Source organism: Pelobates fuscus, chromosome 2 (genome assembly GCF_036172605.1).
Source record: "Pelobates fuscus isolate aPelFus1 chromosome 2, aPelFus1.pri, whole genome shotgun sequence".
Lineage (NCBI taxonomy): Eukaryota > Metazoa > Chordata > Amphibia > Anura > Pelobatidae > Pelobates > Pelobates fuscus.
Window position 1 is genome coordinate 140,470,341 of NC_086318.1, and position 26,026 is coordinate 140,496,366.

The 26,026-nt window shown below is 36.6% G+C and overlaps 1 protein-coding gene across 1 annotated transcript in view; it reads left to right on the forward strand.

Moving 5' to 3' along the window:
* LOC134586873 (probable cation-transporting ATPase 13A4) overlaps nt 1-26,026 on the forward strand; it is a 44,326-nt gene that overhangs the window by 12,968 nt on the left and 5,332 nt on the right. The window contains exons 11-26 of the mRNA XM_063442775.1: nt 184-341; nt 3,244-3,432; nt 4,035-4,096; nt 4,517-4,667; nt 5,225-5,305; nt 7,184-7,340; nt 11,853-11,970; nt 14,548-14,672; nt 16,472-16,647; nt 17,766-17,888; nt 19,067-19,146; nt 20,997-21,039; nt 21,921-22,030; nt 22,534-22,630; nt 23,590-23,662; nt 24,591-24,762. Of these exons, the coding sequence (XP_063298845.1) occupies nt 184-341; nt 3,244-3,432; nt 4,035-4,096; nt 4,517-4,667; nt 5,225-5,305; nt 7,184-7,340; nt 11,853-11,970; nt 14,548-14,672; nt 16,472-16,647; nt 17,766-17,888; nt 19,067-19,146; nt 20,997-21,039; nt 21,921-22,030; nt 22,534-22,630; nt 23,590-23,662; nt 24,591-24,762 (1,915 nt within the window). The remainder of the gene's footprint in view (nt 1-183; nt 342-3,243; nt 3,433-4,034; nt 4,097-4,516; nt 4,668-5,224; nt 5,306-7,183; nt 7,341-11,852; nt 11,971-14,547; nt 14,673-16,471; nt 16,648-17,765; nt 17,889-19,066; nt 19,147-20,996; nt 21,040-21,920; nt 22,031-22,533; nt 22,631-23,589; nt 23,663-24,590; nt 24,763-26,026) is intronic.

Consider the following 26,026-nt stretch of genomic DNA (forward strand, 5'->3'; position numbering starts at 1 on the left):
AAGTCACGTTTTAAGTTCATTTAATAAAGAGAAAAATGCCCTAATAATATTTTTCAAGTTATCTTTGGTGCTCATATTTTAAATAGTGAAAAAGCACATTTAAATAATTTATCAACTGTTTGTGGAAATATATGCATTACTTATAACAGTTATAATAGTATCTACATATGTATGAATTTGCAGGTTTTAACACTGCGAAAGGTGATATGGTCAGGTCTATCCTCTACCCAAAGCCTATGAATTTCAAGCTGTACAGAGACGCTTTCAGATTTCTAATGATTTTGGCAACTGTTGCTGTAATTGGAACAATCTATACAGTCGCTGTTTTTGTCATGAATGGGGTAAGATTAACGTCGTATGTGTTAACCTAACTCAGCTAATTATTTTCTGTTGGCTCCATCTAATGGTGATATAATGTAATGTTTTAACTGAATTAAAATGACACACTGGTTTATAACTATGTATGGCCTATTTTAATTGAAACAATTGTAACCCACACTTCAGTTAAATAGTTTGGGTGAAGGTAGCAAAATTTTAATTCAAGGTCTACATGCAGATACAGTTGTACTTACAAACTAAACAAACGTTGAAAAGATGTTACTTTATGTTACAAAAATGACTCTGAAATGACAATTACATTTTGTATCTAGTTATACATTATACCAATATTTTGTTATATAAATACTCTGTTAAGTAAAAACAATGCAGGTAGTCCACACTTAGTGACTTACCTGCATAGCGACAGTTCAGACATATGACCAGCTCTGGCGCAGCCCTTATTTCCTATTCTTTCTATATGACCAGCTCTCTAGGGCAATTTGAGGGATTCCCCACATTAGAGAGCTGGTCTATGTTCGGGGGAATTTCCCCTAAACATAGATTCATGAGAATCCCTGTTCTAGTAGAATTCCCCCAAACATAGACCTGCTCTCTAGTGCATACAACAATTGATGCAGGGCCGGACCGGGACAAAAATTCAGCCCGGGCAATTAAAGGCAGAGCAGCCCACTATTAGGGGCGGGGTCAGAAAGGGGGCATGTCATGTCACCACCACCAAATGAGTATGTTAATGTCACGCTTCTCCAGAGCATCCAGTGTTTTAGATGGAAGTTAATGCCATGTTGTTTCTTTTGGGGCCCAAGCATGCGCTGTGTTTGCTTGCGATTTGTCTTTGGTGTCCTCAATAGTGGGATACCAGAGATCAAAACAGGAACAGGGCTGTTGAAGTGTTGTGCATGTGTGGGGATGTTCCCTGTGGTGTTGTATATGTTTGGAGGTTGCATTTGTGTAGAACAGACTTTTTGTGTTGTATTGTGTGTAAAGGGGTCTGTTTGTGGCGTACTGCATGTGGCTAGGGACTGCAGTCTGTGTTTTTGGGTTGTAAAGTATGTGTGTATTTATATAGGGCCTGTGGAGTGTGTGGGCCTAGTTGGTGTAGTGTGTGCATGTAAAGAGCTGTACTGTGTGTTTGTGAGTGTATCTAGGGGCTCTAGTGTGTGTATGCATATAGGAGCTGTACAGCACATGTGTGTAGGTGCAGTGATGTATGCATAGGTGGTGTAGTGTGTACAGGGGGTGCGGAATATGTATTTATAGGGGATATAAATTACTGTGTTTGCATGCAGGAGGTGTAATGTGTGTGTTTAAAGGGTCATAATGCATAAAAGTGCAGGGAGTGTAATGTATGTATAGGGGGTATAGAGTGTGTATGTGAGTGCCGCGGGTATAGTGTGTATATAAGGTGTATAGAGAGTGTGTGAAGTGTGTTTGTGTGTAAGTGCAGGAGGTGTAGTGTGGATATAGGGCTATAGAGTGTGTGCTGTGTGTTAATGCAGGGCCTGTAGTGTGTATATAGGGGGATAGAGTGTGTTTAGTGTGTCTGTGTGTTAGTGCAGGGGGTGCTGTGTGTGTAGTGTGTTAGTGCAGTTGAGCAGTATGTTTGTGTAAGTGCAGGGGGTACAGTGTGTGTAGTGTGTGTGCTAGTGCAGGGGATGCAGTATGTTTGTGTGTTAGTGCAGGGGGCAGTATGTTTGTGTGTTAGTGCAGGGGGTGCGTTGTGTGTAGTGTGTTCGTGTAGGGGAGCAGTATGTGTGTGTGTTAGTGCAGTGTGTGTATTGTGTTTGTGTGTTAGTGCAGGGGGTGCAGTGTGTTTGCGTGTTAGTGCAGGGGGTGCAGTGTGTTTGCGTGTTAGTGCAGGGGCTGCAGTGTGTTTGTTAGTGCAGGGGGTGCAGTGTGTTTGTTAGTGCAGGGGGTGCAGTGTGTTTGTTAGTGCAGGGGGTGCAGTGTGTTTGTTAGTACAGGGGGTGCAGTGTGTTTGTGTAGTGTGTAGTGTGTTTGTGTGTTAGTGCAGGGAGTGCAGTGTGTTTGTGCAGTGTGTCTAGTGTGTTAGTGCAGTGTGTTAGTGCAGTTTGTGTAGTGTGTTTGTGTGTTAGTGCAGGTGGCTGCAGTGTGTTTGTTAGTGCAGGGGGTGCAGTGTGTTTGTGCAGTGTGTGTAGTGTGTTTGTGTGTTAGTGCAGGGGGTGCAGTGTGTGTGTGTGTGTGTGTGTGTGTGTGTGTGTGTGTGGTTTGTGCATGTGAGGGGGGTGTATATAGTGGATGATATGGCCATACATTATTAATTTAAGAATTAAACAAAAAAAGTAATAATAAAAAAAAAAAATGATAATACCATTTACCAAAATTGATAATACCCTTTTAACTTGGCAGGGGAGAGAGGAAGCATTCACATACCTGGTGGTCCAGTGAGGGGGGGGGCACGCCACGCACCGATCCCAGGTGGTCCAGCGGCAGGTAATTCAGTCTGTACCCCGCAGGGTACAGACCATGTTTCTCTCCCTCTCGCGAGCGCTGTTTTTTCAGAGCATTGCCACGGGTTACCATGGCAACGCTCTGATAATCTCGGAGCTCGCGAGAGGAAGAGAAGGAAGTTGCTCGGTGTTCTCCCCTCCGGCCCATGATGGGAGACAGGACTCCACCTTGGGGCCGGTGCTGCCCTGCATGGGCCGGCAGGAGAGATCTCTTGATCTTTCCTGCCGGCCTCGGCCCATGGCCATCGCGGCCCACCGGGCATTTGCCCGGTTTGCCCGATGGCCAGTCCGGGCCTGCTTGGTTGTGTTGATAAGAGGGGTAATCTGTATAGTTATACATTAGTTGTCTTCAAAATGAAGTAATTTACCTGCTTTTCTTATTTTTACACATCATTATTCCTTCTTATACTCCAATATTTTGTCCTCCATGTTTAAGGAATCTCCTACTGAGGTGGTGATCAAAGCTCTGATCATTATAACCACTGCTGTCCCTCCAGCCCTGTCAGCAGCGTTGTCAACTGGCATAATGTATGCTCAACGCAGACTTAAAACACAAGGGATATTCTGTATTAGCCCTCAAAGGATAAATGTGTGTGGACGACTTAACCTTATTTGTTTTGATAAGGTAAGTAATCTTGAAAGGTAAACTAACTTCGCAACTAAACGCACAACAGTTACAAAATACTTTTCTTAAATCGGCACTGTCATGGCCGCATCCACATTTATTTTTTCAATCCCCTCCGACTCCACTACATTGTATTGTCCCTCTAGTCACCCCGAATGTCTTATAAAAACTGTTATGTTGCAAAGGGATTAAAGAGGTAATTTGGTACACTTTTAGGCACCCGGAGAGTCATGCTACATAAGCCTTAATTATTTTGTGAAAATGTTCTACTATCCAATGGCAAAGAAGGCAATTTCAATTATTTATAGAGCTAACATATTCTGCAGTGCTGTACAATCTTTAAAACAAGAGAATTCTAGTAAATTACATTTGACATACAGAAACAGTAAGTGAAGAGGGCTCTGCCCGAACAAGCTAAAAATTATTAAAATATTACTTAACTCAAATATCAAAATCTATTAAAAAAGGGCAACCCTACATTAAATGCTTCTTTATTTTTCCATGGTTCTCCAATTCAAAACTGCACTTAAATAAGATCAAATTGCACATTAAGTGACTATTTATGTTAAACAAAGTGATGAGATATGTTTCTTATATTTTAGACTGGTACTTTGACAGAGGATGGCCTAGACCTTTGGGGATTACTTCCTGCCAGTGAGAAGAGGTAAGTGTGCCAAAGAACCTTGACATTTGATACCATCTTCAAGCTATGGATCCAAATTTATTTTTCTCTTAAGCAGTTGGAACATTAGGCAATATAATTACTTAATATAATTTGGCACTTACTTTGTTATGCATGTACCACTGTGTCATTTTCATTTTTTTGGCCATAATAAACAAGTAGCATTTTAGTACATATTCCAGCTCACACATCAGTTGTTCAAGCTGCTTATGGCCTAAAACCTAGAGTGTTTTCATGAGATCTATAGTCAGTGCTCCTAACATACTTCCTCCAATCGATGTCTTTGCACGGTTCAGTTCCTACATTATTTTACACAGTACATTGAATGTGTTATGGTCAAATGACGTTTACATCCCCTATATTGCTCTTTATTAGAGATTTAATGTTTATATTTATTATTAGTTTTCAGAAAATACTCAATTTTACATCTGGCAACACATTGCCCTGGGGACCCCTACTTGGTGCTATGAGCAGTTGCCATTCGTTAGTAAACATTGATGGGACTTTACAAGGGGATCCTTTAGACGTGAAGATGTTTGAAGGCACACACTGGGTAAGAGGCACTCATTTGTATCCAGGACATGTGTAAAATGTATTTCTTTGTTTCCTGTTTATCCCTTTGTGCTACATGGATTATTCTGTCAAACTCGTTTGGCACTTATGGATGCAGGATGGAATAATTCTTTCATGCAGCTTTTCCACCATCAGGGACTGTTTCCTTGCCTCAGTATTTCTCAGTAACTGGTAATGTCGTTTGTTAGCTGAGGCCAGAATTAGTGGTCCTGAGCTAAATCATAATCTGTGTGTAGTGATCTAACTTAATAATGTTCATATCCCTTTAAGTAACATGTGGGAATTTTAGAAAAACTAGTTAGGTAAATCCTGATATACTCATCATGCAATGGCTCATGGCTCAAAATGTAGTGGCTCAAGATGAGACAGAGGCTTAGCATGCCAATCTGTCAAAATTCAAGTCTCTAATTAGGTGTACTCAGGAGATGTATCTGAGCCCGCTTATTTTACTGTGGCAGTATATATTCGATTTATAAACATTATATTATCTGTACCAAATTCTATACTGTGATACTGAATGAGAAACATTAATTTCAGGAAATCAACCAACCAGACTCTGAAAATAATGAAATATCAACATCCAGTCTGATTGTGAAACCTGGATCAGCCTGTGATAAGGTGAGATTGTGTACAACTAACATGATTAGGGAAATATTAGTATGGACATTACTTAAGAAGCTGAATCAATATTATTACTTAAAATCACACTCCACTGTCCAAATACAAAAATAAATATTACTGTTTAGTAGATATAAACCCAATGAAAGCAGATATGCATTTAATTATGCATTTTTTTCATTTAGGGTATATCTAAAAACAGTTTGTGAAATCTGCAGATATCTTGTCTGCAGCCTTTGCAAGCCCTCCTCTTCTTTTTTTTTTTATATTTATCTTATTTATTCAATAGAAATGTCATCAAATACAAAACACAATGCAACTTCAGGGGAGAAAAGCCAGCCTCCCATCCTCTCAATACAAATACTCCCAGAGTGCCAGGCAGTACAGGGTGACTGATGGGGAGTTGCAGGAAGAAATGGCAGCCATCCTCCCTCACAGAAACTGGAGGGTGGCTGGCAGAGAAGAGCAGTGAGCAGACATCAATGTCTCACTGAAATGAGAGCACTCAGAATGAAAGTCACCGTGTGTATTTCTGACAGTGTATGTGTGTTTGTAACAGTATATGTGTGTGACAATGTATGTGTGCCTGACAGTATGTATGATAGTTTATGTGTATGTGACAGTGTGTGTGACAGTGCATGTGAGTGGTGGCAGTGTGTGTATGTGTCTGACAGTGTGTGTAACAGTGTATGGGTATGTAAAATAATAGAGGTCCAGGCACTCCTTGGTTCAAGACAGGTACTTTATTAAGAACCACAGCAGCACTGTTTCGACCCCAAAAGGTCTTTGTCTTTTTATGGGAGTGAGTGCAGTTCCACACACACTACTAAAAGTGTATGGGTTTGTGTGACTGTGTTTCTGTCAGCATATTTATGTCCGTACGTGTCTGACAGTACATTTTGCTCTGTGTGAGTGTGTATATATGTCTCTGACATTGTGCATCGACATGTGTCTGAAAACGTATGTCTCTGAATATCCATGTTTGTCTTTCTGACAGTTGTACCAATTAGTGTGTCTGGAATTTCCATATGCATGAGAGTGTGTGATTATCATATGCATGTGTGTGTCCATTATTAGTGAGCCTAAAAATATTATATATATGTTGTATAATTGTTATACATGTTATAAATTTATAACACTGTTTACTTATCTATAATTTAATTATTTGGTACATGATTTTTAATGGTTTTTCTGTCTAACCAAAATATTTGTTTCCATGAACTAATATGCGATCTAAGCATAATAAAACAAAACAAAAAAAACTATGTAAACATTACTTTTCTAAAATACTTGGAATCTGGAGGTGTTTTTGAGTAATTGGCAGCCTGTTGAGTTTTAAGTTCAACTGAGAAATCCAACCAGGAAGTAACAGGACCTGTTGCCTGATTGACACCCAAGGGGTGTAACAAGGTTAACTTATAAAACTGCCAAATTCTATTGAAATCTGCACTTTTTGTAAAATATAAAAGAGTACACAAGAGTTCACAGATAAAGCATTTCAGAAAGCTAAAGTATTTTAGGGGTCTGGACTGTACCTTTAAGTGCTTGCCTGCTAAGCATTTCTTTAGAATAAAGCCTAATTAAAATGGTGCCGCCAACTCCTAATTACACTTTTTCTCTGGCACTCTATAAATGAAATCTCACTTATTATATTATTATAGTATTATTGTAGTCACTTGACAAGTAAAACTACATATCTTGCAACTTTAAATTTACGCAAATATAGTTACTGAATATTCAAAAGTTAAAATTACTGATAGAGTACATGACCATACATGAAAACAGCATTCAGAACTTAGAAATAGAAATTTAGGAAACAATTCCTTGCGCACCACTATATCCATCACTGTGACCAAGACAAAATGTTGCCTTTTTTAGGTTCCAGTGGAAGGGATTGCCATTGTCCACCAGTTTCCATTTTCCTCCAGCCTTCAACGCATGTCTGTAGTGACCCATGCCATTGGAGATGATAAACTTGTTGTTTATATGAAAGGAGCTCCAGAAATGGTAACAGCGTTTTGCAAATCAGAAAGCGGTAAGGGCTTTTTTCCAATATGAAAATTCCTATATTTAATACATGCGGAAAATTGTTCAGCAGTCAACACATCATTTATTTGTTTTTAAACAGTAAAACAGAATGTTTTACAATTATCATGATGATAGTTGGTATTTATTTTTCTTGTGACAGTAGCTAAATTAATGAAATACAGCACTTAGTGAGTGAATAGCACAAAAACAAAATAACAAGAAATTATTGCACAGAAAGAAATTCTACCTTGTGATATTAATCATATGGTAGAGCATTATGCACAAATATACAATTTCTTCATGATGCTTTTTTATCATTATTATTATTTTTGACATTGTGTCAAAATATTCCACAGCTTTATACAATGGGCATACAAGACATACATGCCAGTTCAACAAGACACATTTGGGTTCTGTGAATAAGATAGTGAGAGCTATGTGTAGATGAGCATACCATCTATAAATCTACCTTTTCATCTTCCACTTGCAAAGAGGTAGTGATACAACAGACAGAAAGAGAGCAGAAAACAGAATTTGTTTATCCATTAAAGGTTCCAGGACGTTAAAGGGTTGTATTTTGAGCCCCAATTTTATCATAGAATGTCCTACCAGTTTTGCATTAGCTGCCTTTAGTTGTTGATGGCAATTTAGAATTTGAACCTAAAGGAACAATGTAGACTTTGGAATACGTATTTGTATTCCTAATACAATAATCCTGAAGTCCCAAGCTAGTTTAGCATTTCCCCATCTGTACAAAAAAAAAAAAAAAGAAAGAAAGAAACAAGAAAATTTGCAAATCCAATGCTCCTCATAGAGATTTAATTGACTAAAACTAAAACAATTCAGATGACTGAAATACAACTAATACTAAAATGGCATTTTAGTCAAAGGACGATGACTAAACCTAAATAAAGATTTGCCGCCAAAATTAACATTAGCGGGTAAGACACTCGGGGGGGGGGGGGGTGCTAGTAGGGGCTAGGGGAGAAATTGAGACCTATGGCCGGCTGGGAGAATGAGACACATGGGGGACATGAGATGCATAGAGGGGCTGGGGGACACACAAAGTGACAGACAGGCTAGGAGCATGTGACCCTCAAATAGGAGACGGTGGAGCAAAGAGCCACAAAGGGCCTGTGGAATGGGCAAAAGAAACAGACATGGGGTTATGGGAGAGATGCCCAGAGGGACTGTAGGACCACAAAGAGACACAAAGGGGTTGGGGAAGGGGCAAAAGAGATGGACCAAGGCTTGGGAGAGAGAAACCTAGAGGGGCTAGGGGGATATAAAGAGAAACAGAGGGGCTGGGGAAGGGGCAAGAGAGACAGATAGCCAAACCCACTAGATTTTAGTCGTGTTGACTAAAATCTACTGGAGATTAAGTCAACTAAAACTAGTCTAAAACTAAAACAATTCAGATGACTAAAATACGGCTAAAACTAAAATGGCTTTTTAGTCAAAAGACTATGACTAAAACTAAATTGAAATTTGCTGCCAAACGTCACACTGGTGATGTCATTGTATGTTACGGTATGAGAGCCGGGAAGTAGATTCTCGGATCTCTTACTCAGGGGGTCTGGAGTTGTGGCTTGAAGCTGTGCTAACAAGCCTTCTAATTAGTTAAGTTTAATGTAGGCTTTTTGGGGGTAGGAGATGGGGCAGGACTGTAAGCTATAACAACTTCAATAAGATTAAGTTGTTGAAGTACCAACAATATCCCTTTAAGGTGTGCCTGTAATGGTACACACATCAGTACTTCAAATGAAAAGATAAACAAATTAATGTATATATATATATATATTGTGCTAGTAACTTATCATAAATGTAAAATTTTTCACAAAAGCAAAAAAATACAAACATACCAAACAATATATTCATTGCTTAAGGAGATGTTATCAGTTCAAATGAACCTGTCATGACAGGTTCCTTTACAGGTACAAAGGAGTAACAGATTAACCTGCATAATTTACATATGCTGCAGTCATTACACCCAGTGAACACCCATGCTCTCTCTTCCATCAAGAATCATCCAAGGACATTAGTGTCACTTGACACGTGAACTTTAGGCTAAAATTATCCTGACAACATTTTTTTCCAATAATAAAAAAATAAAACTTTTAAGAGTAGCAATACCTGCAATGGAAAACAAGCAATTTAAAGGAAAAATGACAGGCAGAAAACTTGCTTACTAAGTGGATCTGATATTCAGCTAGATTTCTTCTTTAACCCCTTAAGGACGTAGGACGGTTCAGGACCGTCATCGGCATTTTTTTATTGCCGACCGCTGACGGTCCTGAACCGTCCTAAATTTAAGATGTACTTACCCTATCGCCATCGTTCCCCCGGCGGCGATCGGCGGTGCTCCCGTTGTGGGGAGACTGCCTGCAGCCTAGACAGTCTCCCCATGGCGAATTAGGACCCCTGTGGCCATGTGATCGCCCAACAGGGCGACCACATGGTCACAATAGGTGTCCATGTGTCTGCCTGCAGGAGGACTGTCTGTGCTGACAGGCAGTCTCCCTGCCAGTGTAAAATCCCAAAAAAAATTAAAGTTAAAGTTAATAAAAGTTAAAAAAAAAAATTATTACTATATATGTGTAGATATCATATATATAATGTCATACTAAGTGTATTTTTATATTAATATGTACATATATTAATATAAAAATACACTTATAATTAAATTACACACGTATATATATAATATATATAATAACTATATATATTGTATATATATTATTATAAAATACAAATAATAAGTAATTTAAATTAAATTAAACATGTAAAAATAATAATAAAAACTAAAAAAAAATTATATCTATACGAAATTTTATTCTAACTGTATTTTGATATTAATATATATATATATATTTATATCAAAATACACTTAGAATGAAATTGTATATATATCTATGTATATATAAATAAATAAAAAGAATACGAACTATTCATATGTCCATATACAAAATTACATAAATAATTATATAAATATACACGTAGACTTCAAATATATAAATATGCATATATATTTAAATTCTATGTGCGTATTTATGTAATATGTTTACATAATTAAGTTATTTTATTGATTGCAATTTAAGGGACCTGCCTGCCAACCCAGGCCGAAAGTCCAGATAATTTAATTTGCTATCACTGTATTTTACCCTGTAACGTTCTACGACACCCTAAAACCTGTACATGGGGGTACTGTTTTACTCGGGAGACTTCGCTGAACACAAATATTAGTGATTCAAAACAGTAAAACATATCACAGCGATGATATTGTCAGTGAAAGTGACTTTTTTTGCATTTTTTACACACAAACAGCACTTTTACTGATGATATAATTGTTGTAATACATTTTCCAGTTTTGAAACACTAATATTTGTGTTCAGCAAAGTCTCCTGAGTATAACAGTACCCCCCATGTACAGGTTTTATAGCGTTTTTGAAAGTTACAGGGTCAAATATATGGGTCAAATATTTTTACATTGAAAATGGCCAGGTTGGTTACGTTGCCTTTGAGAGCATATGGTAGCCCAGGAATGATAATTACCCCCATGATGGCATACCATTTGCAAAAGAAGACAACCCAAGGTATTGCAAATGGGGTATGTCCAGTCTTTTTTAGTAACCACTTAGTCACAAACACTGGCCAAAATTAGCGTTCAATTTAGTTTTTTACTTTTTTCACACACAAACAAATATGAACGCTAACTTTGGCCAGTGTTTGCGACTAACTGGCTACTAAAAAAGTCTGGACATACCCCATATTGAATACCCTGGGTTGTCTACTTTAAAAAAAATATGTACATGTGGGGTGTTATTCAGCGATTTATGACAGATAATAGTGTTACAATGTCACTATTGATACATTTTAAAAATGTATGTTTTGAAACCGCAATATCCTACTTGTACTTATAGCCCTATAACATGCAAAAAAATAGCAAAAAGCATGTAAACACTGGGTATTTTTAAACTCAGGACAAAATATTGAATCTATTTAGCAGTTTTTTTCATTCGCTTTTGTAGATGAGTAAAAGATTTTTCACATAAAAGTCAAAAAACATGTATTATTTTCAATTTTTCATCATATTTTTTCATTTTTAAAAAATTTAATTACATGAGATTATATAAATAATGGTATGTAAAGAAAGCCCCCTTTGTCCTGAAAAAAACGATATATAATTTGTATGGGAACAGTAAATGAGAGAGCGGAAAATTACAGCTAAACACAAACACCACAAAAGTGTAAAAAGATGCCTGGTCGCAAATGTACAACATCGCAAAAACAGTCCGGTCCGTAAGGGGTTAAAAGATGTATACTGTAGTGGATGTGGTGCCAGAAGTGCCCTGCTGAAATACCAGTGTAATTTGGCAAACCATTATTGAATAGTTTAATGACTTACTTGGGTTCATCTGGCACCAAAGCTCTAACTAGTCTTCTCCAGGAAACAAAGTTGGATGGTTCTAGTATGTACACTACATACAAAAAAAAGCTAATGTAATGTTTTCTTTTTCAGTTCCAAAAGGCTTTACAAGTGAGCTCCAGTTTTACACCACAAAGGGTTTTCGTGTTATTGGACTGGCTTACAAAACATTAGAAGGATATAAAATTTCAGGGGAATCTAACTTTTTAAGGTATCGTGCAAAGTGGGAGGTTAATGAGTGTGATTTACTGTTCAATGTTATTTAAATGTCATGTTCCGTTTGTAAAGAAGAACATGTTTAAAAAAGAAGATTATTTTTTAAAACAAATAGGATTCCTGATATCTTTTAAAGACACATTATCGTCTTTGTAAAGTGCGATCTCATCACTACACTGTGGACCCTTAGCCACTATACCAGCAAAATCATATATACACATTTTGTATGTTAATGTATTTTGTCGAATGAAATCTAGTCTATAAAGCCTCACTCACCCTCATTTAAATTATGTAGAAAAGATGAACAAATTACCTTGCTAAAAGCCACTAGTCACTGATATAATGCAAGCAAGTTTGCTGAAAATGTAAGCTCACTGCCTGCTTTCAAACAGTAAAGGAAGGTTCAATGGGTCATTCCTACAGTCAGGGAGGGGGAATGAGTGAATTAATTCTACCATTTCACTATTAACATTGTGTAAACATTCCCTAGATTTACAAACATTGATATAGCAGTTTTGTACATTTATTTTAAAAATATCTGATTCAACTGTATTTCCTTTTTGTGGGTATTATTCTCAAATGAAGATATTATTTTTACATACTAATTTATAAACTTATGTTTTTTGTAATATCTACTGTATGAGAGAAAAAGTATTTATTTTTTTATACTAACATTTCATACCCTGCATGATATAGTTACATAGTTACATCAAGTTCAGCCTTCCTCACATATGTTGTTGCTGTTGATTCAAAAGAAGATAAAGAAAACTGTATACTGTCTAAAATAGAAAGAGAACTACCAAAGGGTGTGACTCTGGACTATAAATTAGATATACAGAATACACAAAAAATCTTCTTCTGATAAATACAGCTTCCAAATTTCTTCAGATTGTATTCTTCTGTTAATAGTCTTTAAGTATGTAAGCCTCAATATGATATGGAAAAAATACACAAATACAGGAGAATCCCAACTGTGTGGATTTTATTAAAACCCCAAATTATAACATTAGAAAGGGTGACTGACATTTAATGGAGCGTAATATAAGCTTTGGTAGTAACAGCATACAATGGTATAAATGTGCCCTGATGAATTAAAAAAAAGAGGGATACAAACACAGAGTCCAGTGGTGTAGTATCTTAAGATATACTTAGTAAAAGTAATGAAAACAAAAGGCTACTCACAATTGTATTTTTGTATTTTATTGTACATTGGTACAATCCCTACCTAGTGACATGTGGTTGTTCATTCCCTTCCAAACCAAGCGTCAAATATAAAACAATAACAAAGTGCATATAGTGTCCACTGTATCACTTTAGAAAATGAATAAACTAGAATATTACTTACAATATCTGGAGCATTGAAAGTGCTCTACTGAATCAGTGTGGGTGGTATCATCTCCACCAAGGTTGAGTAATCCAAAGATTTAGGTGTTGTGGCAAAAGATTCCCAATGGAGAACCTGGCAATATATAATCCAAAATGTTTATTAAATAGATGACTAAAAAAAAAATTAAATCAGGAGTTAAAAGGCACACAACGAGTTTCACAGTCTAAACAGGATTAGCAACTTTTCTTTGGGAGCCAAGCCTTGGATATTTTTTTTAATCTAATAACGCCTTTATTGAATAAACATAGCACCATCTCTTTCCTCATCTCACATCACTTATCCCCTGTTCTCATTACGCACTTCTACTGTTAATTAGATATGATGTATGCACTTATTTGCAATTATAATTGCAAAATCAGCCTTGATTAGAATATAAACCCAATCTTAATTCATCTGATTTCATTATTGTATTTGCTTTGCCAATTAGCATTATATTCCAATATTTTATGTGTACTTCTATAATCGATCTATTCACTAATTGCTATGTTACTTATTCATGTAGAAACTCTGGATAGGGATGTAAAATCTAAATAAAAATAAAAAAAAAAAACAGTACATAGATGCATTCTAAAAACAAGCAAAATAACATTCTATTTATCTTAATTCATATCAAGTAATATAATATATGAATTGAAATATATTTTGTATGTATAACTTGTTTCCCTTTAAGTTCTTTTCAGAGTGTATAAAATATGAGGTATAGAGCAGATAATGATTTATTATTACAATTCTAGTTCTTCATAATTTGCACATTTGTTTTCTTATATATTATTCAACTTTATTGACAAATAAAATGTTGACCATTTTCATCAGTCAAAAGCTATGTTTATGTAAACAGTGGTGTTCCACTTTAAATGCTGATAGGGTGTTACCAGCATGATAACTTTATTAATTGTATAATGTACGACTACTTTAGTCACACCTCAGTTAGTTATTGAGAAGCAAATAATGCCGTAAACATTAACCCCTTAAGGACACAACTTCTGGAATAAAAGGGAATCATGACGGAATATATCCGTCATCTGTCCTTAAGGGGTTAAAGCCATAAAAATGATAGACTTAATTATGCATTAGTTAAAGGAAAAGCTGTGGTTTTATTAGATACAATTTATTAAAAAATAAAAACTTGTTTTTTTATTTTTGTTTCTAATTTATTTCTTTTTTCTTTTTTTTTTTTTTTTTTAGGGAGGATGTGGAATCCAATCTGGAATTTCTTGGCCTTTTAATACTAGAAAATAGATTAAAACCTGAAACTAAACCTGTTTTACAGGAGCTCAGTTCTGCTAACATCAGGACAGTAATGATTACAGGTAACTCATAATATATAATAAGTGATTCAGGAGTAGCCAACAGGCAAGTTTCCCATCCGATTAATTGCAACACCCATGATCATCAACCTGCTGGCAGATAATTAAGTTATATAAAGAATACTTGTTTGGTTGTTGTGTGCTTTAGTTTGAGTTGATTTTACTTAAAGGGAAACTCCAGTGCCAGGAAAACGATCCGTTTTCCTGGCACTGGAGGGTCCCTCTCCCTCCCACCCCCCAATCCCCAGTTGCTGAAGGGGTGAAAACCCCTTCAGTGACTTACCAGAGGCAGAGACAGGTCCCACGTCGCTGCTTCCTCCTCCCCCGCCGCTTCTCCTTCTGCTTACGTCGGCCGGTGGGCGAGACTGATCTCGCCCGCCGGCCGAGGAGACCTAATGCGCATGCGCGGCAATGCCGCGCATGCGCATTAGCGCACCCCATAGGAAAGCATTGAAAATGAATTTCAATGCTTCCCTATGGGGAATAGAGCGACGCTGGAGGTCCTCACACAGCGTGAGGACGTCCAGCGACGCCCTAGCACAGAAAACCTGTGCTATAGAGCAGGAAGTGTCCTCTAGTGGCTGTCTAATAAACAGCCACTAGGGGAGGACTTAACCCTGCAAGGTAATTATTGCAGTTTAAAAAAAACTGCAATAATTACACTTGCAGGGTTAAGGATAGTGGGAGTTGGCACCCAGACCACTCCAATGAGCAGAAGTGGTCTGGGTGCCTGGAGTGTCTCTTTAAGTCACATGAAGTCCTAAATAGAGGATTGGTTTTATGGAACATACTCCTAGACATAGAGAACATTCTTCCCATTGCACGCAAACATGAGAAAGACATGGGCATGCCTATGGGAATTCTCTATCAACCAATGCAAAATAATATACTTATAATATACTTTCCTACTAAATATATGTGTGCATTACAGTAAACTGATTGTCATCTGTGCAAATACACTTGAGGACAAATATGGGAAAAAATACATGCTCTATTTTAACAGTGACAATCTTTATGTACATGTAAATGTCAACATGCAACATGCTTCAAATATCCACCTAAAATAATGATATATGAAAAAGAGAAGAAAATATAGTCAAGACCACATTAAGTATCTATTTTTTCAGAAGGCTTATAACAGAATGCCAGGATAAATTTGATAGGGGACCAAGATACACTAAGACAGAATGTGACACAATTCATTATCTAAGACTAAATTAATCAAAACAGCTTTTCCAACTGAGTTTAGTTATTTAAATTCTAATGGAGTTTAGTATGATTTGCCTATCAATAAAACTAAGGCTATTTAAACTGTGATATATATCTTAAAGGATCACTCCACTGTCCAACATATAAAATCACTGTTTTGCAGATATACCCCAAATGAAAACACACATGCATTTGATAATGCAATTTTTTTTTTCATATTTAAAATCAGCTTTCAAAAGCTGCAGTATCTTGCATGCTGTCTTTGCAAGCCCTACAATTTTAAGCCATCCTAGATTTTCTGTGGCTGTCCAATCACAGACTTCCTAATGCAGCTTAATGAGAAGTCTTTGTAAAACAGGTAGTGGCCTGCCTCTTGAGTTTAGCTCCATTGAGCTAAACAGCCTGAAGTAACCAGATTTGTTGTCTGCTTGAAAGCCAGGAGGTGTAACCAGGTTAATTTATAAAAGTTCTTATTTCTACACATTTGTCACAGATGACGCATTTAAGCAAGCTTAGGGATCCAGTGTCCCTTTAATTATGATAACTGCCGCATTGATTCACATAAACATATTTATTACATATGTAATACGCAGGCGATAATTTACAAACAGCCATAACAGTGGCAAAGACATCAGGATTAGTACCGGAGAACAGCAAAGTCATCTTGGTGGATGCGGATGAGCCTGATGGGTTAAATCCTGCAAAGATTTCCTGGCACCCAGTAGAAGGCCATGAGGAGTGTTCAGATGATGATAAAGTAAGAAAGAATGTATTATTTTTCTTGTACATCTGTATCTGAAATGTTTCTGAAAGGGAACAAGACATTTGTAGAAGTGATAACTTCTAGGTAAGAACCAATTAATTGGCATTTTTGTTCTTTATTTGTAAGCTCGTTGTGCGAAAAGGCAGAAAAAATGCATTAACGCGTAAATATTAAAAAATATTAATTTTGCATATACATTGGGAATAAGTGGTGCTTACAGCACTTTACACACCAAAACCTCTTAATCTTTATGAAATGATTTTGATCCAAATACCCTATTTTGGCTGGGAATGTAAAACTTTGCTGTTTGTATGCTGAATGCATCCACCGGTATCAGTGCTTCTCCTATAAAAGTACACTTTGTTACCACAACATGATATGATATTATAAGCATTAGACTGGACCATTGTTTATTTTATTATTTTTTTCCTTTAACAAGGAGGGTCTAGTGGTTGAATAATCTATATATACATGAAGTGATTGCAACAAAGTTTGTATTTTAGAATTATATTGTCACTGTAGCTGATAAATGTGTTTTATTCGCTTACCTACTTAAGTATTTATGATAACTAACTTCCCAAAATAAGTTTGATTTGTGCAGATATAATGATAAAAATAGACAAAAAAAGTAATTATGGTTACTTACTTTAATTTGCACTTGATCGGTTACTTAATTTAATTAAGTACATTTTCTACAGATTTTACTAGTAAGAATTGAACACAAAACTTAAACTTTAGTTGTTGAATTCATATTTTTGAGAATATATGAATATAATTTATATTTATTATCTTTCAATTCAGTTTGTTTATCCCTTGTCTGAATCAGTGTGTAAGGCAAATACATTGAACAATTCTCCAACCCACTTGTACACTTTATACATTTCATAAATGTTTGCTTTAGCACCTTATTCTGATTTGTTTGCATTCCTGATAAACATGTTTCTATATTTAATACTTTGTCTAATTATTATAATGGCACTTTTATTGGAGATATTACAATTGTTGTAAGCTCCCATATTAATAGGGGCATATGAAGATGATCAAAACTAATCGACTATTGGATTTCACTGTGAAATCGATTTAGTCATTACTTAACTTTTAATCTCAATTATTAATTTTTGCAGACACTGAATATTGAGATTGAAAGAAGAACAATTGAAGAAGAAGCAATGGGTGGTTATCATTTTGCAATGAGCGGAAAGTCATATCAGGCTATTTTACAGCATTTCCCGTGTTTATTGCCCAAGGTATGTTGGATGTTAAAGGTCAATTGCTATAAACACACAACAGAAAGGAAAGAGATAATCCGCGCCTGTGGTTACAAACAGATATGAGTATACACGTACATGAACATATAAGGTGGTATATTGGAATGAAAGCACACTCACGCTTTCAAAAGCTATATAGAGCTCTGCTGTTAAGGGCGTCAAGCTCTATATAGCGCTTGGAAGTGTGAGTGTGCTTTCATTCCAATATACCACCTTATATGTTTTTGTATAATTACTACACTTAGATTATGTGTTATCTTTGTTTTTGTTTCTAAGAGATTCATCTATCAACAAGATTCTGTTGTATCCTTGTATGTATATACTCATGTCTGTGTGTAACCACAGACACAGATTATCTCTTTCCTTTCTGTTGTAATTTAACTTTCACAAGGTTGGGGAAATCTTGTGTGATTATCTGCTGCCTTCACCCATCTTTTAAGATATAGTAAGCACCTATACTTCATATTTTGCCTATAAACATAAGAGGTTTGGCTTTCATATTTGCCATAGAGGAGAAGTTTACCAAGGCAAAATCAGGTATTTTTCTTGGACATAGAGCTAAATAATAAGAACTCAAAATAATGCTTCTCAACATTAGAACTTTGCACCCAGATTATCACCTGTTTGTTTTGATAAATATCCCATTTGATATCTTATTTGATTATTTTAATATTCTCTGGGAGAGTACTTCAAATCAGCAAAATAACTCACTGACTGTCAATAAACAATATACCATATAGCAATAGTTAGAATAAAAAAATACAAACAATATTTCAGATTCTGAAAATAAACATTTGGTTAAATGTGTGGTTCCAAAACACATATCATGTTGTATTGTTTACTTTAACGAACATTTCACCTACAGATAGAAGTACTTATGCTAAAGTTTATGATAGCAACTTATATATTTACAAACAAAATCATTAACCGCACATCTTACTTACATATATACTAGCATTTATAAATAGTGATGAAGCAATTGTTAGGGATGAATATTTTTCCCATCTGTAAAACCTTGCAAGCCATGCTACTCAATTTTTGTTCTTATTTTCTCCATCGGTCACAAATGTTCCCCATTACTAATAACTAGCCATAAAAGAAAAGTTTTTTCATGCCGTTTATATTAATGTGGTAATGCGCAATATGATTTATTGCAGTTGATGGTGAATGGAGCTATTTTTGCAAGAATGTCACCAGGACAAAAATCAAGTCTTGTTGAAGAATTTCAAAAACTTGAGTATGTTTAATATTTATCATAACTGTTTGACTCTAAATTTTAACTCTTCTTTCTTTAGGACAGTGAGATTTGTATCAAAATATGAGATTTAAAAAATATATATTTTATGACATTTGTTGATATGGCAGGTTACATGTAAAATATGGGCAAAATACAATATTTATAACTTGTGGATGCTCTTATACCACAGTAGCAATAGAAAATTGCTTTATTATGTGTCTCAAACTAACCTCACCCTTCCAATCACATATTTGTCAGCCATCCAATTATAAAAGTGCCAAAAGCAGTGATTAATATAATTACACATATACATTTACCGTATTTTTCGCTCCATAAGACGCACCTCACCATAAGACGCACCTAGTTTTTAGAGGAAGAAACCCAGAAAACAATATATTCTGAACAAACTGTCCCATAGTGTTTCTTACTATGGGACAGTTTGTTCAGAATATTTTTTTTCTCCCCTGTCCCATAGTGTCCCCCCTCCGATAGTCTTCTCCCACCCCCTCCCCATAGTCTTCACCCCCCTCCCCTCCCCATAGTCTTCAACCCCCCTCCCCTCCCCATAGTCTTCACCCCCCCTCCCCTCCCCATAGTCTTCATCCTCCTCCCCTCCCCATAGTCTTCATCCCCTTCCCCTCCCCTCCCCATAGTCTTCATCCCCCTCCCCTCCCCTCCCCATAGTCTTCTCCCACCCCCTCCCCATAGTCTTCATCCCCCCTCCCCTCCCCATAGTCTTCATCCCCCTCCCCTCCCCATAGTCTTCATCCCCCCTCCCCTCCCCTCCCCATAGTCTTCATCCCCCCTCCCCTCCCCTCCCCATAGTCTTCATCCCCCCTCCCCTCCCCATAGTCTTCATCCCCCCCTCCCCTCCCCATAGTCTTCATCCCCCCTCCCCTCCCCATAGTCTTCATCCCCCTCCCCTCCCCATAGTCTTCATCCCCCTCCCCTCCCCTCCCCATAGTCTTCATCCCCCCTCCCCTCCCCTCCCCTCCCCATAGTCTTCATCCCCCCTCCCCTCCCCTCCCCATAGTCTTCATCCCCCCTCCCCTCCCCTCCCCATAGTCTTCATCCCCCCTCCCCTCCCCATAGTCTTCATCCCCCCTCCCCTCCCCATAGTCTTCATCCCCCCTCCCCATAGTCTTCATCCCCCCTCCCCTCCCCAGAGTCTTCATCTATCCCCTCCCCATAGTCTTCATCCATCCCCTCCCCTCCCCATAGTCTTCATCCCCCCTCCCTTCCCCTCCCCATAGTCTTCATCCCCCCTCCCCTCCCCTCCCCATAGTCTTCATCCCCCCTCCCCTCCCCTCCCCTCCCCTCCCCATAGTCTTCTCTTCTCTCCCATACTGTCCCCCTCCCCTTGTCCCATAATTACTTACCTGTCTTGTAGCATTTCTCGGCAGCACAGGGCGCACCGCGGTACTGGAACTTGAATTTCATGTTCCGGTTTCCGGCGGGACTGAAAGGAAGTGCGCACACTGAGCTGAGTGCGCACTTCCTTTCAGTCCCGCCGGAAACCGGAACATGAAATTCAAGTTCCAGTACCGCGGTGCGCCCTGTGCTGCCGAGAAACGCCACAAGACAGGTAAGTAAAACTTCATATTCGCTCCATAAGACGCACAGACATTTCCCCTCACTTTTGAGGGGAAAAAAAGTGCGTCTTATGGAGCGAAAAATACGGTAATTTAGTATGGATTCATGAAAAAAAATGCTTGTAAGAATTTAAGAATCCTTGCAATTTGCATAAACCATAAATATGTAAATTATTTTAATTATTTTGGTCTTCTTAATTTTTAGAAACCATAATTAATAAATTCTTGTAATCTTTTCATTCACATGGATCCCAACAGTTACTACGTATGCATGTGTGGAGATGGCGCAAATGATTGTGGTGTAAGTATCTATATTCAAAATTTTATATCGACACATATTTAGACAAATGACCAGTCCATTTTTAAAAATGTTTTCCTACAATAAAATGTCAGCTTCAACTGGCTTATTTCTTTCTTTAGATAGTTAGGATTGCTTTCTACATGTCTTAATCATCTTTGAACTTCTTTACCGTGTTGGCATTCCCTAAATCTGTGTAACTTATCTGGGTTAGTATTTAACACCTTAACCATGTTACACTGCTTCATTTGGTGCACATCAGTGTTTTTGTGGGATAAAGGACCAATCTGGGAACCATAACAACTTCATAGAAATGAAGTTGCTATGGTGGCAGGAGGTCCCTGACACAGCCTGACCTTTAGGTATAATAAATATAAAACATATAATAGTGCGTTACCCAACTGCACTCACACACTGGTTAACTCCAAAAACCGTGATATATAAACACAAAACAGCAAAGAACAGTGTGGTGCACCGTGATTGGAAGATTAAAATGTGTGAAAGCACCAGTATAATCAAAATGCTTACCCACGCTGGCAAAACTCTTCAGAGTCCAGATACAAGTATACAGTGATCCAGATGTAAATAGTTTCTTATTAAATGTTTAATTTCTTCAAAATATATATAAAAAAAAATGAACAACATAGTGAAAAACCACACAAAAATGCAATAAAGTAAGGGATAATATTGCACTCACAAAGGTTAAGACAGGTATCCCTAAAGGTGAGCCAGCGCCATTCTCATTCAAACACCATAACAACTTAATTTTAGTGAAGTCGTTATGGTGTAAAAAAAAAAAAGAATCTTTTAAATTTACTGTACAAATTATTTTTGATATGTTGAATTCATATAATAATGATTAAATAAATGCTACTCATTTCCAGGCTCTGAAAGTGGCTCATGCAGGAATATCCCTCTCTGAACAAGAGGCATCGGTGGCTTCTCCATTCACTTCACGTACTCCAAACATAAGATGTGTACCACAACTGATAAAGTAAGTCACTACTTTAGTTTCTGTCTTCTGTATTTTTTTCTTGAAAAAACAATCATTACAAGTCAGGAGGAGGGATTTTGATCTGCTCACAGTTTGTCTCCTTTTTAAAAAAACACAAATTATTATTATTATTTTTTAATTAAAACCCTGATGATGTTTTCGTATCCGTCAGATTACTTATTGTAGAAAACATTTCTCTTTCCTCAAGGGACACATAACCCCATGATAACAATACATTATTTGAAAATGGTCTTTGAGTAGATGCTAGGTTCCACTCACTTACCTTCTGACCCTTTAGATTCTAATTGTAGACTCTGATTTAAAACTTGAATGATTGTTTTTTGAGATTTATATAATTCATTTATCCTTCTACAAATAAACTTTGTTAGAAAGCAGATGATTCCCGTTAAAACACCAAAGTGACATTTTAAATAGAAAAGATGATACATGACAGTGGAACATGATGGCTCATGATCAAAAAAAACATTTTGTTGTCTTTGCAGAGAAGGGAGAGCTGCTCTTGTAACATCATTTTGTGTGTTCAAGTATATGACGCTGTATGCCATGATACAGTTTATTTGTCTTCTGCTCCTCTACTGGGTAAATATATATATATATGAGTTTTACTTTGTTATACATTGAAATCCTTTAATATTTTTCAAATAGGCTTCAAAAAAGGCTTTTATAGATCAAACCGCATATAAAGTCGGAGAAGGGAATTTATGTGCCTCTTACATTTTCTTGATGCTTGCATTAACTAAATACAATCAGTGCATGTGCAGTGGCTTATAGGTAAAATATCTATAATATCATTTGACCAGATAGATTATGTTATATAGAAAGTAGTATGTTACCAGAAGAGGCATGTCAGACTTTACAATGGCCAGACTTAACCAAACATCTCCCAAATACGTTTTTGGAAATATCTGGCAATGGCTAAGTTGGGCTATATGAGGAAGGAAGACCCCGTTCTCCCTGTAGCCTGATCCTACTGTAAAGGCAGTTAAGGGACTGGACATCCTTGAGGACAGGCTGAGAGTAAGACTTGAGCAACAAGGAGGGGGCTGCCATTGGTCATCTGTTGCCAGCATACTGTGTGTGCTGAAGAAAAAATGCCTAATACTGACAAAACTAACATTATTCAGCTCTGAATTTGCATTCTGGGCTGGCTAAAGATGCTGCTGGAGGTGTTTACACCTCTGGCTGCAAAGTGTTTTAATTCTGTATGTGTAGCGTTCCTAACCTAAAACATTGCACATTCATACCACAAGCACCATGACCATTCAAATCACTGAAGTAGTCACGGTGCTTGCGATAACCCTACACAATAAAACAATTCTCTATTTTACAGGTAGGTATGGATTTTGTGGCTTCAGAAATTCAATGAATCTACCAAGTCTGGCCGTAGGGTCAGATAAGCAATACAATGTAGTATATTTCCTCAGAATGAAATAATTGATGGATTCTTTATAGCAATATACACAGCACATCAAATAATACATGTACCTTTTTAGTATGTATTCAGTATTTATGCCTGTTTTTTGTCTGTTCTTCTTTAGCAAATAAACATCCTGTCCAACTACCAGCTTCTTGTACAAGATGTTGCTGTCACTATCCTTGTCTGCTTAACAAGTAAGATACAAAAAGTGGAAATATTAGAAATAAGCATTATTTATGTTTTATTTATTCTGGGTATTTTCTTTTAATACAGGGAATATGTAAAAATCACATTTCACACTGATATGCTGGCTGCTTAGTTTATAGATATTTGCCTGTTTTTTAATTAGTTATACGATGTCATTGACATCTGCTTACATAGTCAAAGAATTAGCTTTTAATTGACTGTGAGTTATTGTAAAAATAATTTCACATTGCTGCAGTTATACTACCTTTAGTTAAAACTGTGGATGTGTGATGCCATCTAGTGACACAATGGCATGAAATACAAATTTAAAGTGTACAAATTCAAGATCAATTGTGTTTCATGTTATACAAATAATACAGAAAAAAAACCCTCAAAAGGTAACAAACGTATTCTATGTAAACAACTAATATTATGAGCACAATGGGGTAAAAATAGTAGATCTTAAATTTTAAATATGTTATTTTGTGCTATTCATAGTGATATTTACCTTCCATATTTTACTTAATATCACAGCATTTATTTATGCTATTTTGGATTTGGATGTTTAAGGCACAAATAAAGAAAATAAGATTTAACATTTATTAACTTTTATTTATTTATTCATTTATGTATCTGTTTACTTATTGCACAATTAAGTTTTATGGTCATAGTTGCTGTATACACTCCTGCAGTGAATCACTTAGGAGGTGTAATCCACCCACATGAGACATCCTGGGAGTAATATGGATGTTTGCTGTCATTAGCATTTCAATGAAGAAACTTTCTACAGGGCGGCTTTTTTAAACCTAAAAAAATTGTAAATAGTAGCTTAATTAGGTTTTAATTTCAATATTTATTGCTTAATATAACTCCTATTTATATCTCAGTATGTCTCCGCCTATATTTAAGTTATCTCTATTTTTATTTATTTTTCAGTGAGTTTAAACCATGCGTATCCCAAGTTGGCTCCATACAGACCTCCAGCACAGCTCATGTCACCACCTTTATTGCTTTCTGTTGTTCTGCATTCAGTTTTAACTCTTGTCATCCAAGTCTATGGCTTCCTCCTTGTCCAGCAGCAGTCTTGGTACTCTCCATTCCCTCCTAGGTGAGTTGTTCTCTCTGTAGGGTGTAATCTTATTTAGGTTCTTTTTAAATATTGATAATAATATATTCCTAACATTATGATATTTTATATATGCATTTTAAAAATAATTTATAAACAGAGGTGACTAAAGGTGTATCCCCAGCCGTTCAACTACAACACACATAATGCTCATTGGATTAAGATTGAACAAGCATAATTTTACAATTACTGGGAATCTACATTTGGCCAACCTTGCGATAAGTGAAGAGTGTGCAGGATAAAAAAAGAAAGGACAAAATGTCAATCCTTACACCATTTTGTTTAACCCCTTAAGGACACATGACATGTGTGACATGTCATGATTCCCTTTTATTCCAGAAGGTTGGTCCTTAAGGGGTTAAAGGATCACTGCAGCATTAGAAGCAAATGAATGTCTAAAGCAAGATTGCTCCATACAAAACTTGGATTATACTTCCCCCATTTCTGTAAAAATATATAGGTTACTTATCTCTAATCCAGTGAAAAACGTTCTCCTTGACGCATTTCTGTTTCACACTTGAGAAGCCATCAATAGTTAATCACATCTTATAGAGCAGAATTTTGGGGCCTTGTGGTGCATGCCGCACCAATAGAATGCTTCACATAAAGAAGCACTTAATCCAGTGCTTCTATATGAGAAGCCCTCACTTCTGCTTTGAGTGAGCCCTAAAATTGGGTGAGCCATCCTGGTCTGATAAAAAATGGGAACAAAAAAATGCAAGCTCTATTCGTGAATCTCATTAAGTGAGTCAGATGGCATTCAGTTTCCCAAACTAATAAACTTTCACATACAGAATGAATTACAACCAGGTTACAAGAAAATCCCCTCGTGCATTTAATCTGATTCAAACCATGTAGATTTAGAATCTACCCGCAACAGTTCCCTTATCTCGTAGTAACACCCAACCATAAATTCCCACCAAATCTTACTCTTACCTTAGTGGCATCTTTATTTATTTATTTTTTATTGCTAGGAAATTCAGCTGCTATCCCATTCTTTTATAATGCAGCTAGAGCTATTTTCAAATAATTCTCACATTTAAACATTTGTCTCAAAGTTCTTTCAATTTGGTTGATAGGGAATATATTAATTCTCATAGAACCAAAAAGTTGAGAGAATTACACCAAAAGAGCATTTAGTAAATATACTAATATATTTAGATTTCCTCATAAAATATTATCACATTGTATAAACCTATCACAGCCCAAATGCACCCCGTTTTTAGCTCCTACTCATTCTAATGCC